Source organism: Poromitra crassiceps, assembly GCF_964638095.1.
Source record: "Poromitra crassiceps genome assembly, chromosome: 8".
NCBI classification, from domain to species: Eukaryota; Metazoa; Chordata; class Actinopteri; order Beryciformes; family Melamphaidae; genus Poromitra; species Poromitra crassiceps.
Genome location: NC_139629.1, coordinates 9,248,619 through 9,265,733, shown reverse-complemented (window position 1 = coordinate 9,265,733; position 17,115 = coordinate 9,248,619). Strand labels below are relative to the sequence as shown.

Below are 17,115 nucleotides of genomic sequence, written 5' to 3'. Positions count from 1 at the left end.
CTCTCTATCTCTCCCAGAATGACCTCTTGGACCCTCTGCAGTCCGGTTTCAAGGCTTCTCACTCCACTGAGACAGCTCTTCTTGCTGTCACAGAGGCCCTTCACACTGCTAAGGCCTCATCCCTCTCCTCTGTCCTTGTCCTCCTTGACCTGTCTGCTGCCTTCGATACAGTCAATCACCAAATCCTTCTTTCCACTCTGTCTGACCTCGGCATTTCAGGTTCTGCACTCTCCTGGTTTGCTTCCTATCTCTCGAACCGCTCATACCAGGTCTTATGGAGAGGGTCCGTCTCCAGATCCTGCCCTCTTACCACTGGTGTCCCCCAGGGCTCAGTCCTGGGCCCCTTACTTTTTCTTCTCTATATCAGATCTCTGGCCTATGCGATCTCTTCTCATGGCTTCTCTTATCACTGCTATGCTGATGACACCCAACTTTTCCTTTCCTTCCCCCACTCCGACACTCAAATCGAGGCTCGCATCTCTGCATGTCTCAAGGACATTGGCGACTGGATGTCTGCCCACCACCTCAAGCTCAACCTTGGTAAGACAGAGCTACTCTTCCTCCCAGGGAAAGACTGTCCTCTCACAGATCTCTCCATCTCCATCGACAACACCACTGTACTGCCCTCCCAAACAGCTAAGAACCTTGGGGTGATCCTCGACAACCAGCTGTCTTGCTCTGCCAACATAGCTGCGACAGCACGCTCCTGTAGGTTCTCCCTCTACAACATCCGCAAAATCCGTCCCTTCCTCACAAGAGAAGCGACTCAACTCCTGGTCCAGTCACTTATCGTCCCTCGCCTGGACTACTGCAACGTGCTCCTGGCTGGCCTACCTGCCACCGACATCCGACCGCTTCAGCTCATTCAGAACGCTGCAGCCCGTCTGGTATTCAACCAACCCAAATTGTCTCATGTCACTCCCCTCTTCCGGGACCTCCACTGGCTTCCCATCTCAGCTCGCATCAAATTCAAGACACTGGTACTGGCCTACAGGGCAGTACACCAGTCAGCTCCCCTGTACCTGCAATCTATGGTCAGATTCCAAACCTCTCACCGCTCCCTTCGCTCCTCCACCAGTGCAGGGCGCCTCGCTCCTCCTTCGCTATGGGCGCTCAAAAGTCGCTCATCCCGATCTCGACTCTTCTCCTCCCTGGCACCCCAATGGTGGAACGAGCTGCCACCTTCGGTCAGGACTGCTGAATCACTGCCGATCTTTCGGAAAAGACTAAAGACTCACCTTTTCAGGCTCCACCTGGGCCCCTCTTGATCTAACTTCTTTCTCTCTCTTCTTTCTCTCTCTTTATTAAAAAAAATAAAAAATAATCCTAAACTAAAACTCGTACCACTGTTCCTTCAGGATTTGTAGTTGTCATAGACTGTGCTCCATAGTTGATTGCTCTATTGCTGACAAAAAGTGTGTTATTGTAAGTCGCTTTGGATAAAAGCGTCTGCCAAATGACGTAATGTAATGTAATGTAATGCATTCAACATAAAGGCTATGCTCCATCAGCTGGAGGAGCATTCAACATAAAGGCTATGCTCCATCAGCTGGAGAAGCATTCAACATAAAGGCTATGCTCCATCAGCTGGAGAAGCATTCAACATAAAGGCTATGCTCCATCAGCTGGAGAAGCATCCAACATAAAGGCTATGCTCCATCAGCTGGAGGAGCATTCAACATAAAGGCTATGCTCCATCAGCTGGAGGAGCATTCAACATAAAGGCTATGCTCCATCAGCTGGAGAAGCATTCAACATAAAGGCTATGCTCCATCAGCTGGAGAAGCATTCAACATAAAGGCTATGCTCCATCAGCTGGAGAAGCATCCAACATAAAGGCTATGCTCCATCAGCTGGAGAAGCATTCAACATAAAGGCTATGCTCCATCAGCTGGAGAAGCATTCAACATAAAGGCTATGCTCCATCAGCTGGAGAAGCATTCAACATAAAGGCTATGCTCCATCAGCTGGAGAAGCATTCAACATAAAGGCTATGCTCCATCAGCTGGAGAAGCATCCAACATAAAGGCTATGCTCCATCAGCTGGAGGAGCATTCAACATAAAGGCTATGCTCCATCAGCTGGAGGAGCATTCAACATAAAGGCTATGCTCCATCAGCTGGAGGAGCATTCAACATAAAGGCTATGCTCCATCAGCTGGAGGAGCATTCAACATAAAGGCTATGCTCCATCAGCTGGAGAAGCATTCAAAATAAAGGCTATGCTCCATCAGCTGGAGGAGCATTCAACATAAAGGCTATGCTCCATCAGCTGGAGAAGCATCCAACATAAAGGCTATGCTCCATCAGCTGGAGGAGCATTCAACATAAAGGCTATGCTCCATCAGAATTCATACAACCACCAATTGGTTCTTGTTGAAGAAGGCTGCAGCGCCATGTCAAATGAACGCCTTATTATGTGATAATAGCAGCATGTGCAGTCACTCGGTATTTGATGTAGATCTGGAAGACTGAAGACTCCCCCTCCAACTGCTCAGTGTCTAATTTGTTCACCTTCAACTGTCAAGGATTGTTTATTGTATTGTTCTCAGTGGAAACGGAATAATGGCAGTTTGGTCAACTAATATTCCCTTTCATATTATTTACATCAAGCTGCACTATGCCAGGTTTTTATGGAAAAATACACCCACCCATACATACATCCTATTTGTCCTAATCTTATTCTGCCATCAGTACTGTATATTGTCACTAGTGGGCAATCTTCTCCAAACAGAAAGTGGTAAATCAACACTTTAAAGAGTGAAATCCAGACCCTAAACAGCAGAGCCTCACCAACATAGAGAGACAAAGTGACCGCCTATACTGTACTTCCTGCTTCAGCACTGTACCAGATATTTTCATCCGCCATTTATTTTCCCAGAGGCATTTTGTAAAATGCTTATAAAAAATAGTTTTACTTGGTCAAACCAAACGGTTCATTATTAATAATAATAATAATAATAATTAATAATATTATTATAAATTATTTTTATACGCATTTTACGATAATGTCTATGGGAAAATAAATGGTGTATGAAAATCTCTGGTACAGTGCTGCTGAAGCAGGAAGTGACGTTCCACTTTGCCTCTCTATTAGATCTTTTGCCTCACGAACTGCACTAAATTGAAATGAAGGCCTTAATAGTGGGAGTCCGTGCCCTTCTCCACACATGCCAACCTCAGGTGAAAAGAGGGACTCTATTTGAATTCCAATTTTGAAAAGTCTATCGTACTCTATGGATTTGAAATAATGACCGCTCGCCCTCTGCCTCTCCGTTCTGCTCCCAAGTCACAACACTCTCACGTGCCTGCTCTCCTGCAGCAAGGTCAAACACAGAGCAGTGTTCCAGCATAACCTTGAGCCTCAAAGATGTTGCATCATTTCACTTCACTGTATACCTCACTGCGTGCCCTTCTCACTTATTGCGGCCGTAAAGTCGAAGTGAACCGGGGGCGAATGCAATAGCACGAGCGTCGGAGACTGAAAACAAATTGAGAGGCGGACCATATACTGTACGTGTCGATGATTTGATTTGACAATTCTGTCGACTGGCTTTGGCATTGGTCAATCATGGCGTGTTCCACCCCCAAATCGAGTGGGATTCAGCGTGTTGTCGTGCTACGCGAGTGGGATCCGCGGAAGTACCAGGCAGCCACTTGCTTCGTGCGGAGTGAGCGGACAATCCGATGCATGGGTGCTGCCTGCCCGCCTGAAATCTCCGAGGGGAGACCCCTGACTACCACGCTCTCAAGCGCGCGCCTTTTACGCTATTTCTGTAAATACGCTATTCCTGGAATGCGCGTTTTAACAAGCCAGTTACATTTCTTTGCATTCTTAGAGATTATAGTTTTTGTTTTTTGTTCATGTTTCATGCAATTGGCCAAGTTAGTAGTTTGTTTATGGGATAGGAATTCTGCCAGATGACAGGCACTAGGCGCCATTTTCTACTTCATTTGGAAGAGAAAATGATCCTGAAATGAAGATTTGATTGACAGCTGCTCGTCGTGATATGATTGGTTGAAATGGGGTAGAAATTTGATAGTACTAGGTGACGTCAGCAAACTGTAGATTAGTGTTATCAATGAAATCTTGAAAAATGAACTTTTTATGTGAAAAAGTGTGAAAAACTAAAGGAATTTGATTTTTGTGATTTTTTTTGCATACATCATTAAATAGGTGCACTGCATACCCAGGTATTTGAACTAAAAGAAAAGAAAAGTCATTTTTGGGTTCAGCTCGACTTTAAAACTCGTCAGCTGTCATGTTGTTGTTTTTCCCAATTTGACAAGTAAATAATAGAATAGTTTGAAGAGCACTGTCTCTGTCGATGACCCTGCCTGATAAAGTACTGTATCTTGATTTGATTTGATTTGATTTACTTTATTGTCCACCTTAGTGGAAATGTGTCTTTGGCTTCTCTTCACAGCACATACAGTATGTTACATATTGTGCACATTCAGCACACCATAAAACACAGAGAACATAGAACATACATCATACATGGTGCAAGTTAGCAGATAGCAGCAGCTTGTCATGGAAAAACAAATACAAATTACAAAATAGCTACCTATCTAAAATGCCTACCCACCTATCTAAATACCTAGAAATACCTACCTACCTAAAATATTACCTAACCTATACATAACACTATGTATGGGTTACTCTTGTGCTAAGTGCACAAGAGTATTGATGGACCTCACTCTGTCCACTCCAGAGCTTATCTTTAGGGGAAGTCTTGATTGCACCTGAGGTGATCCCTCGGTGGATGAGGTAAAAACACGGGGGCGCGAACCCGCGACCCTCCTGTTGGTTGGCAGCAGTGGTGTAGTCCCGGTGTAACGCGTGGGAACGGCGTTCCCATACTTCTCCAAGGGGTGTTTTGTGTGTGTCAGTGTGTGTGTGCATGTCGAGCCAATAAAACGAGTGAAACTTGACAACGTTGTCATTCATCCTATATTTAAGGTGGGCTGAATTATTCACACAGCATCAACTCGCGGCTTGAAGAAAGAAGGAAACATTCCACCTTAACTATATTTAAGGTGGGCTGAATGATTCACACAGCATCAACTCGTGGCTTGAAGGAAAAGGAAACATTCCACCTTAACTAGCTACAGCGCGGGGGAAACCTCAGTTTAATAAAAGCTATACTGAAACATGCTGGCTTTTTCAGCATCAAAATATATATTTTTCCACCAGTACCTCACTATAACAAGTAAAGATGAAAAAGGCAGCCAAACATCCTTTCATTTTTCGGACCAGCTGCTAAAAAGGTACGTTTACAAGCATGAAGAAACAATGTTAAAAGCGTGTTTCTTTTCAACGCGGTTGAATCAAAAGTTAGCGTTAATCACCCCATTGCAATTTGCATCGCCAGATGCCAGTTGCCTTGTGCAACTTGTGTGATCGCTGGTTGAGAGATGGTTTAGCTGTTTGTGTTGATAACTGACTCTGATCTGCTGTGCCCATATACGTATTTTAGTTTCAGAGCTGCAAATGTCACGGGCTTCTGCAGTGTTTATAGAGGACACAAGTTAGTCGTGTGTCAGTGACAGTGGTTTGCAGCACTTGAGGAATCCGTGAGTTTGCTCGTTTAATTCGTTGATATAAGCGATGTGCGTGTGCAGGTGCTCCCCATATAGGTGCGTTCCCCCACTTCTCTAGATAGCACTACACCTCTGGTTGGCAGGGAATCTACCGCTACACTACGTCGCCTTTAACTGCTGACAGCTACTATGCAAACCCAATGAGTCCTCTTTCTGCAACTGCTGCGCCTGTTGCTTATTGCACTTTTTATACTCTTTTTTTAAAGTTTTGTTAAATGTCCATTTTATTTCTTCTTTTCGTTTATTCTAATGCACTTTTTATACTCTTTTTTTTTTAAGGTTTTGCTGTGATGCTTTTAAATGTCCATCTTACTCTCTTCTTGTCTTTTATTTTCCTGTCAACCATTTTATGTGAAGCACTTTGAATTGCCTCTGTGTATGAAATGTGCTATACAAATAAACTTGACTTGACTTGACTTGACTACCCAGACGTCTGGAAAAACAGCTTTGTGAGGATGTATTGAAATATCAGCCCCAAGAGGATTCTAAATACACAGGAAACAAATGACTCACCTGTCTGCTGTGTGGTTCAAATGCTTTGTTATTATATACTTATATACTTGTTAAGTGGCAGGATTCAAATAGCCTCGGCTCCCAGACGATTGCAGATCTCCGCCTACCAATTATTTGGAAAGTTGTTGTTCAAGACCTTTGCTAGAACGGCGATGAGAACGTCCACTAACAAACCCACGTCATGTTACGGGAAATGACGCTCTCCCCTCTTTATCCTCCGTAATGAAACAAACTGGAGATACAGAGAATCAGTTTGTAACACGGAGAGAACTTTTTAAAACATTGAAAATGGATGTCCCGAGCAACATTATTTGATTCCGTTTTATCCGTTTACAACAACCATACAACCTTTGCTTATTTCAAGTATTTTTATTCTTGTCATATACTCATCACCAGTATATACATGAACAGTTTGAACACAAAAATATACATGACAGATATGTTAGTCAGTCTCGGTCTGGAACGTGTTCCTACAGCAACAGACTGCAAAATAGCAAAAGGCAACTTAGAAATGTGTACAGAAAATGTTTTCTTTTTTTCATAAATAACCAACACAAAAAAAAAAAAATTCAAACAAGAAAAGAAACATATACACACACACACACACACACACACACACACACACACACACACACACACACACACACACACACTCCAATATTACACAACCTTTGCTTGTCACCACCCTTTCTGCACGAAGGGCCCGTGCTATTGCTTGTTTCCACCTAGTTTCAACAACAAAAGCTGGGAGAAAGTTCCCAGTCTGTAGTTGAGCGATGCAGAGACTGAGAACTGAAGTCTACTGACAGGTCAGCCATAGGGGATATGACCAGGATCAGAAAGGAGGGGGAAAAGATTTGTGCGATGTTGTGTGGGCAAATACTTTATTTCACATCCGGTGAGCAATAGATAAACAGATCACTGATGTCATATACAACGCAGTAGACTAGAGCCTTCACACACACACAGTAGTGTGGTGCTGGCGTCTACTTTGCACGCGCTGGGACCCCGCTACTTCGTCACTTCAAGCTTGGCCGCCGGCGGGTCGGCGAGGGACAAGCTAAGATCGATGTGGCTCGTAACGGGGGGGGGGGAGATGCGCCTCCCACTGATGGCACGATGCCAGCGGTCCCTCGCGGCTGCGGTGCTTCATGCCGTGAAACAAGCAATCGAGTGGAGGAAAAGCAGCCCGTGGTGCTCGCGGTCTTCTGGGATGACGCCCCGCGTACGCGTTAGGCATCACTGGATTCTGATAGACTCATCAAGTGGAGGGTGTAGCGTACGTTTCTCCCGAGAGCCCGGATCAAAGCGTACATGTAAAGAGCCCCCTATTTATGACTTATTAAAATAAATTCCCATCAGTGTGCGTTCTGCATGACTTCTTTTCGGGGCTCCTCTGAGCTCAAAGCCAAGGGGAGACGGCGGTTGCGGTTGTTTTTTCCCCATCTGACACCGGCGCTGTCGGATGGCCCCGGCGCGTCTCGGTAATTTCCATTCACACCTCCTGTCACCGCAGCATCTTCACACACCTCCTGTCACCGCAGCATCTTCACACCTCCTGTCATCGCAGCATCTTCTTGTTTGATAGTCTCTCTGGGGGGGGGGGGTGAAAAAGGAAAAAGAAAGTGTTCAGTGGATCAGTTGACTCTGTAACTGCTGCCAAAAGTCGTTAGAGAGAAAACTCTGTGTGAAATATAACGATATAACGATCCATCACCAGAGATTTTCTCATCGACTCTCTCATCGACTAGACTAGCACACTAGCCATAAACACCATGCAACAGGAGGAAGTCCTTGAAGCCTCCTGGACCTCTCTGTGTGCTATAGACCAGTGGTTCTCAAAATGTTTTCATGTCAAGGACCCCTAAATTGACACAAATTAGACCACAGAGCCGCATTAAATGATCACATTTTTGCTTTTAGGCGTTTTTTTACACAAAGTATATGAAACCCATGACCAAAATATCATACATCTGTCATTGAGTTACTTATGGATGGAATTATAGTGAAAATACTTGTTGCTCCTTTTTTGCTGGGGAACACCTGGAAGCCCCCTCAAGGACCCCTGGGGTCCCCAGGGGTGAGAGCCACTGCTATATAGACCACTGGATTGAGTGCTAATCAGATGTTCCAACTTCCTCCTCAGGTCACAAAGTGAACGATGGACTGTGGCATTCTGTGAGCCTCGACACAAGGAATCTCCAGATCACCTTGACTCTGGATAATGAAGCAGCCTCCACTATTGAGCTGTGGGAGCAGCTGGAATCAAGAGGCCATTTTTACTTTGGAGGTGAGTGGCTCAGAGGAAACTGTATGTGGCGGCAATCTAAAGATACCAGACACATATCTTCTGGAAACTTTATGGTTTTATATTCATACTGTCCAGTTGCATGACATGGTTTGTACAATACAGTGGCATGTGAAACTAAAGCGCTGTCTGCCTGCATCCTGTCTCATTTCCAGGCTGTCCTTCGACGGGCTGTACCAACCCAACACTGGCCTTCCAGGGGTGCATGCAGCTCATATTTATCAACAGCCTGCCAATCAACCTCATTCATGTACAGCAAGGAATGCTGGGATACTACAACGAGCTTCAGTTTGACACATGTAATATAAGAGACAGGTAAGGCACATCATGTCTTATTCATGGCAACTAACTGTGTCAAGAATGCTCAGCTATTCAGGAGTCAAACTGGACTGGCCTAGTCTCAAACTCCTCCAAGTCTGCATGGTAACGGAGAATTATCTGTGGCTACGTTGTTAATTTGCTGATGGCACACCGTGTTGTTTCCGGGAGCATTCGGTGCCCGAAAGTCGCTGACATCTTGTCCAATAGAGACAGGCTTATAGTGACAGGACCATCCAATTAAATTGCAAACACCCTCCCTGGCAGAGGACCCCGCTAACAAGCTGCTCCCTGTCCTGTACGCCATCCTGTCCCTCGTCACGCCACGCTGTTGTGGGCCCCGCCAACAGGATTAGCAGACCTACCGGCTCAATGAATGTCACACTGCAAGTTGCCTGGAACATTTATAGGGAGGAGACAAACAAGTTAGCTGCTGCTTCCTCTTGTGTTTTCGGCCCTGAGGGGAAATCCCTCTCATGGCAAATATCAAACTACCTGCTTTCTGTTGCCCAGATTGCTCGCTGCAGCCTGACTCAGACTGTGTCAGAGGATATACTGTATGCAACACAACAGATGAGCGTTAGCTAGCACTGTCAGAGGATATACTGTATGCAACACAACAGATGAGCGTTAGCTAGCACTGTCACTGGGGGTAAAGGATGCACTTGGCCTGGGTCCAATCCGCCCACTCCACCAGGTTGGTCCGGGGAGCACTGAGGGGGACTAACGATTAGCCGATCAGCGCCAATAAACGGCGCAACGGGCACGGCTAACGCCATCGTCAAGTGCGCCAGACCTAACAACAACAATGGCGACCGCTGCCACTGCTATTGAGGCTGTTCTAAATAGATGAAAAGTACAAATTACTTTGAAACCCGAACAGCACTCCGCTTTGAAGGAAGGCCCTTTTCGCGAAATAGCCCACTTGGGCACTAGGCACCGAAGGCATGGGGAGACGTCCCCCCAGTGCCAACAGCATCCCGTGGCGGGAATCGAACCCAGGACCTCCTTGCTGTGAGGCAATGCAACTCTCTGAGACTTGAGCGAGACGTGGATCAAGCAGCAGGTAAATTATATCTCTATATAATAATCTGATCCCGTCAGTGGTAATAAAAAAAAACAACAACAACAAAAAACAAGCTTGTTTAGTGCAGTAGGGGCATGTGGGAAGAGCGAATGCCAACTGAAGCGATCGTGGTGAATACAGCACCAATTTCAAAGATGTCTGTTCACATGACATAGTTATATATGAGCAGATATGAATATAGGGTCCAGGTTGAAAAGAAATTGTCCTTTAAGGAACAGAGGAAGAGCTGTCTGAAGATCAGGGCTCTGGCTGCCGCTGAGCCCTGGTTGAGCGCCGGGGAGGGTGCTGCGGTACCCGGCCGTGGTGCACCACAGCCGGCTTGGCAAGGCGGAGGCGAGTAGGTTCCCGGAGCCCCTGGCCAGTGCGATATGGTTACCATTCCCCAATCTGCTGCCATCTGCCTTCTCCAGTTCCACAAACCACATCAGCGTTGCTGCTCAGCCACTGCTGTCTGTCACAACGTTGCAGACTTTGAACTTTCAGTGTAATGGATTATGGAATGGATGTGGAGCGCCATCATTCCTTTGAAAATTGTTGAAAATTTGACGAACGAAATTCCGCATTTTCATTTTTTCATTCCATCCTCGGTCTAAGAATAACTTTATAGTTGGCCACCATGCAATAATCCACTATAATCCTTAGTTGCACAGAGACTTTTGAGACCAGACTGATGTACAGACACGAGTTTATCCTCCGTTTCTGCCCAGCTGTCTGCAAATCTTTCCCTTCAAGTCTACTTCCACTGACTGTGGCATATTTTAGGGTAATGACCACAGTTATGCTTTGTTAAGAGGATGGGAAGATTAACCTTTATATAAGAGTTAATCTGCTTTTCTCTGTGTCCAATCAAACCTCATGACTCAATTTATGGCGAGTGTGCACTTCTGGTGCACCGGCTACTGTAATTTCACGACCTGCGAGGGCACCCGTGAACACAACAATAGAAATAGCTTGATGGTAATTAAAGCACGGGCTGCAACCTTATCCGTGTTGCGGCCGGCGCGCTCCGCTGCAATTAATGGGCGAGAGATGAAAGTGTATGAAATTATAGATGCATGCTTGAAAGACTGGCAATTATGTGAAACTCAAGGAGGCTTGAGGAAGGGACTATTAATCAGAAGAGTGTGGTTTGGAATTTCCGTGAAAGCGCTTGTTTTCGAATCCCGTAAACATGCACTCTAGTCTGAGCGCGATGGCGGCGCTTCTTTTTTTAGCCGCGCACCACAATGTGTTAGCCTTTCATTTTCCGACCGCACGGTGTGAGACACAATCCTTTCACGACTGTTTGGGCTTCACGAAGCGAGCCTCGCAGATCACAGATAAACAAACGCCTGCCGGGATAAATACAAAAGCAAACAATGACATTTGGTGAGGAGGAGTCCTGCTTAGTTAACACATTCACTGCCAGCCGTTTTTTTTTTACTGTAGGTAGGTTCTGCCAGAGGGTTTTTTTGAGGATTCTGGCTCATCTTTCAAGACCCGAGGATTCTTTTCTGCTAAGATTTTCTGAACACACAATATCTCAAAAGAACTAATAGAATGTGTGCTTTCTCTGTCTAAAAGAGTTAGTTTGTAGAGTTAGTAGTTATGTAAGCATTAGCAGTTGAATACAGCATGGTTTCAGCGTCAGAAAAATTATTCTGAGATAAACGGCTTTTTGTGAAATTCGATAGAACAGTCACTTTAACCATTCATTTTTGGCATCAGTAAGACGTCAGACATCTAAACAATAGTTTTGAACAGTAATTTCCTCCATAACAGCAGGAAACCCCCCTCTGCTTCCAACTCCTCCCTCCGTGTGTGTCTTCTTGGCTGCAGCGGCCGTGTCACAAGCTCGTTGCTGCTGCTGTAACCTCGCGTCACCAGGCTCATTGCTTTGCTGCTGCTGTGCCTGTCTGCGCGGCCGCTCTTTGAGGAAGTCTGGATGGACTCGCTCGTTACTTGGAGTTTTGGTTGAGAGCTTTGATGAAGCTTTTGCGATTCTGGTCATATTTATGCTGCGTGTTTCAAAGTGTGTTCCACCCGTAATCTATTATGCAAATTTGCAATCCCGCACCGCCAGCAATCAGCGCGAAAACGAAAGCGTTTTCGCCAATCCATTTTCATGAGAATGGCTTGATCACACTGCTTTTTGCTTGCCTTCCTCTAGTCAGGAGAGCACTGTCGCCACTTAGTGGGTCGGTGGAATGGGTTGTACACGTTCGGTAGCTCCAATAATTTTATAGGAGACGTGGGGGGCATTGATCCACGTAGCACCGTCAATTTTTTGACGTCTCAACTCGTCATTGGCAGTGAACCGTTGGAATTTTTTTGATGAGTCAACTCGCCATTGGCAGTGAACGTGTTAAAGATGAAGAGATCAGTCTAGCACAAAACATGCGTCTGCCATCGTTACCAAATCAGAACAGAATACTTAATGTCCTTGACCTTTTGTTTTGCCGTCAACACTGTATATATATGTTTTATTACATTATTTTATTTGAGGGACAATGCGCATTAATGTACATTACTGTAAATGCACCTGTGTTAGCCCCCGTTCACATCATACACCGAAGCAACGCTCAACCTAAGCTCAACCTACGCTCAACCTAAGCTGAACCCACAAGTTTAATTTAGGCGTCCTTGTTAACAGGCGAGGCCGTTCACACACACAGCGTGTCACGCTGAAGCCACGCTCAAGCGATCGTTCAGGATTCAGTCCTATTTTCCAAACGTGACGCGTGAAGCTTGAAGCTGCCAGCCATGAAGTCAATGGGAGTTGTGGGCGGGTTCAAGGCGCTGGGAGGAGGCGCTGAGAGGAAAAGATCTTAAGGCTTCTTGTGTGAACGGTGAGGCATCAGTTCAGGCTTGTGCCTGCCTCAAGCTTCAGCTCTGCTATGTTCGGCGATCCTGTGTGAACAAGGGCTTAGCCAGATGGCAAAGCTTCATCTGCTGTCCTTTGGAACTCAGTACAGGCATTGCAGTTGCCAGTGCCACACTATCTTTGGAACACGGCGTGTTGAAATCCACTTGAAATCTTTAAAACAAAAAAATCGGTTCTGGCACCCGGTAGCCAGTTCAATACTCTTCCAATGGTCAGTTGGTGTTTTTCTTTTTCTTATTATGATTCTTGTTTTTCTTTATATAGCGGCATATATATATTTTTTTATTTTGTGGATCTAGGTATTTATTGTTCATCTGTCTAGGGGTGGATGGGTCTGTGGGAGGGAGGGAGGTGGGGGTTAGATGGGGGGGGTTGGGGGATTGTATTATTGTTTGATGGTGTGCATCTCTTCAGTATTGTGTTGTGAAGCTACATTTTCTTTGGCATCAATAAAATCATTAGAAAACAGGAAATAAAATGCCAGTGCTTCACACACTGACATGAGGAAGGATTAACCCTAACATACATACATGATGAGAGAGAGAGAGATGAGATATACTTTATTGTCCCGGGAGGGAAATTTGTCTTGGGCAAAAGTGCTTATACAACAACAGGTGTAACAGACAAGTACGGTAATACAAAACAGAACGGTCACAGTCACATTCACAGCATTGCACTGAGAGCACAGGAAGTGTACCAGCTAAGGTGCTGATTGCACAACCCTATTGCACAGTAAGTTTATTCATCCAATCCCTTAGTAAGGGAAGTAAAATAAGCAATAAAACCATAAACCCATAAAACATAGAATAAAAAAAGAGTAAAAGAATAAAAGAATAAAACATTAAAAATAGGATTACGAAATAATCGTATGTCTTTTGATATCTGCCGCAGGTCTTTTGATATCTTACTTTAACACGTCGTCGTCGTCGTCCCCAACAGCTACTTATGCTTCGAGTATTTCTCTGAAAAAGCTATATTCAAGTGTGGTGTCGACTGTGAAGTATAATATTACAGCTAAGAAACTGCAGTGTAAAACTCTTGAGTTTCCTTTCCAGATGCCTTCCTAACCTGTGCGAGCACAGTGGCCAGTGCTCCCAGTCCTGGAGCTCCTTCTACTGCGACTGCTCGGGAACGGGCTACTCCGGAGCGACCTGTCACACCTGTGAGCAGTTCATCTCATTTTTATTCCCCCCCCCAGCTAGTCTCAAACCCACTCTTTCACCCCGCCACCTCTCCCATGCCTTCTCAGTGCAAGTGCACTGAGCTGTGGCCTCGCACACACACACACGCACACACAACACAACACACACACACACACACGCCTCCTCGGCTGTCAACTCTCTGCACAGCTGCTGAAAGGCAAGACAACAACATGCGCTGGTTCAATTCAGCGTGACCTTATAATCATTGCCTGATATTCCCACTGCTAAATCTCTGATAATCTATAATTTATTGATTTTTATTGATTTTATATATTTTTTTACTATGTCCTGAAATAGCTCCAGACTGACATATTTATGTAGAAGTTTTTCCTCACTGGTGTCAACTGTTGACATCCTGCGGCAGCCCCTTGATATTCACCATGGAGCTGGCCCTGGAATACTGATTTCTTGTTTGTATGCAGACGAATGCAGTCGGAGGTGATGTGACAGAAAGGAGCACCACCTGAATTAAAAACAGGCCCCTTTCCAATGTTGTTCAACTCATTCACATTATGCACGATGCTATTTTGGTACATTTGGTTTGGTGTCTCCTGCACGTTTGATGTCGTATCGCATGACCTCTTCCATTTGTTTGCTATTTATCTCATTCAAAGGCCATTTCACTAGCATAAGTGTTTATAATGGGTGTCACAGAAAGAAGTGAACCCCTGTCCTTGGCAGTGAAAGTGCCTGGCAGTAGAGCTGTGCAGTGTTTCCTACTGTATATTGATTCTACAATCAGTATATATTACAAATATAGAAAATATAGAGAATATATAATATAGAAAATGTCATAGAAATGAACTGTTCATTTCTTGGGAAGTTTCCTGGAAAGAACCATGAAATGAATCGGTTTGGTGGAGTTGATAAGATACTGTCAGTTTGGGGGGTTTGGGGGTTCCTGCAAAGAACTACACAACGGTAGCCTATTTATTGGAAAAAATAGGCAGAGGTCAATTTGGTAGCCCAAGTCATTATTCATAAAATTATGTAATTTGTTTGAATTCCATCCTCTAATTTCTAATTGTCTACTAGATAATGTCCTTGTCTTGGAAACTTACCAACTAGCTGCCATTGAAATCTTTCTCTATTGTCCATATAATTAGTATATAATAATATCAATTCCATTCTACTGTACAACAGTAATGAAATTACTATTATGTACCTGGAAAATAAAGCCTTACCAAAAATATTAAACACGAAATAAATAAATAAAAAAGTATTTGCCATTTCTCAATAAACACAACACAAGTAATGTGCAGTTAAGGTCATTTATTATAATGAAATAATGCAGGTAAGAATATGTATTATGCTACGGCCTGCATCAGAACCAAAACTGGTGTTCAATGGACATGGAACAAAAACCTAGATTACCACCAAAACAACAACAACAACAACAGACACAAACACGAGTTATGAATAAGTTGACCAAGTAATGATGATTAACTCTTTCCTCGCCATTGATGTGTTTTTACGTCATTTATGAGACAACGCTTCCCCGCCATTTACGTGATAACACATCAATCCGTGTTTTCACCGACATGTGATAGATGGCGCTCTTACTCACCTTATGAAATTCTAACTGCACTTCCAGAGTTACACAGAAGTGATGGTTATTGTCCACCAAAACCAGTAAGCAGAGAAAAGCAACAATCTCCTGTCAGAAAAGGATATAAAAAACAGCTCCAGCAGCTTTGACCGAGGTGACTCTTGACAGTCACTCAAAGCTGAAGGATTTTGTTCACCAGACGCTGGTAAACGTAAACAACAAGTCACTTCTCCTGTCAGGTAGATTAGTAATCCGGTTTGTGAGCCCTCACACTGTGTAAATTCAAGCCGTCGGACATGAGCCCCAGACCTGATTTTTAAAATCATATCAAATCCAGACATCGAGAAGCAGAAGCCCCCGGGCAAGATGAGAGCGTGAGCCCCACCTCCTCTCTCTGAATCCCTCTGCTCCGGTGGTACGGTAAAAGTTCTGACCAGAGGTATGTTTGGGCGAAAAGGGAAAGCAAATCATAATGGTTGCATGGTTTGGTGTAACACCGGCCAGTATCCGCCATCAGAGACATGTGATTCGGTTCAGGGCCCGTGAACGTGACTTTTCATTTACAAAAATGCATTTTTCTCTGCTTTTTGGGGATAGACGGACGTTTCCGGTGAACACTGCCTACATTCAAGTGTCGATAACTAAAGAAGGGATGAAGGTAGAATCAAACTCCCCCCGCCCTATGAAAGTAGAGGCTCTCTTGTTTCTTTTGGGATATTCAGTGTTTACATAGTCATAGAAGAAAATAGTCTTGTGTGTCTTGGAAGATTTGTGAAAATGATCAGAAACCCTGGCGGTGGCTGGCGATTTTTCCTTTCAAACTCTGGCGGGGATTGAGTGAAGTGCCTTCTGCTGATTCAGCCGGTGAAAAGCTGTCGGAGCGCTTCTTGTTTCTTCTGATTCCCATCCACGCTCTGCTCTCTCCAGCCATCTATGAGCCGTCCTGCGAGGCCTACAAGCTGACTGGCAGCTCCTCGGGCTTCTACTCCATTGATCCGGATGGGAGTGGCCCCCTGGGGCCCACGCAGGTGTACTGCAACATGACAGGTGAGTTCACCATATAGTGCCCCCTGGGGCCCACGCAGGTGTACTGCAACATGACAGGTGAGTTCACCACATAGTGCACCGTTGTCACCTTTACTCTCCCGGAGCTCCGGCGGGATCGCAACCGAATAAGCGCCGAGTAAAAGAGTTCAGTCACTTACAGATCACATTGCACTGATCCCTGCCACAACTGGCATCTGACAGTTTGCCGTCCAGTCAGGAATCATTACGGTCATTCGATACGCTTCCTGCCAACATTCACTGACAGTTTGGAACTTTATTCGCGTGTAGTAAACATCTCTTATCATGTAGCCATGTGGATACTCCAATGTGCGTGCGTCTGAAATTATACCACCCATCAAAAAGGTTACTGTTACTGTATACCGCATACACAGGAGCGGTAAACATGTCATCCCCCTGTGAATGATGCAGGCAGACCCCTTGGGCCAATCAGAAACGAGATGCATGATCCCTCTATGTTAATAAAATTGGATCGTGGTTAAAATTGACATTTAATTATAGTGTCATTTTGTTTTACATTTGTGTACCCGTATACTTATTGTAAAAAGCGTCTGCTGAATGACGCAATGTAATGTAATGTTTGTGTACAACACTTGACCCCGCCCCC

At 44.8% G+C, this 17,115-nt stretch overlaps 1 protein-coding gene across 1 annotated transcript in view; it reads left to right on the top strand.

The window, feature by feature from the left end:
• The window catches only part of LOC310781156 (contactin-associated protein-like 5), a gene marked incomplete at its 3' end in the record, with an annotated part of 81,636 nt that overhangs the window by 36,987 nt on the left and 27,534 nt on the right, over positions 1 to 17,115 (top strand). Inside the window, exons 8-11 of the mRNA XM_083641699.1 lie at positions 8,263 to 8,406; positions 8,580 to 8,739; positions 13,748 to 13,854; positions 16,371 to 16,490. Coding sequence (XP_083497825.1) covers positions 8,263 to 8,406; positions 8,580 to 8,739; positions 13,748 to 13,854; positions 16,371 to 16,490 — 531 coding nt within the window. The remainder of the gene's footprint in view (positions 1 to 8,262; positions 8,407 to 8,579; positions 8,740 to 13,747; positions 13,855 to 16,370; positions 16,491 to 17,115) is intronic.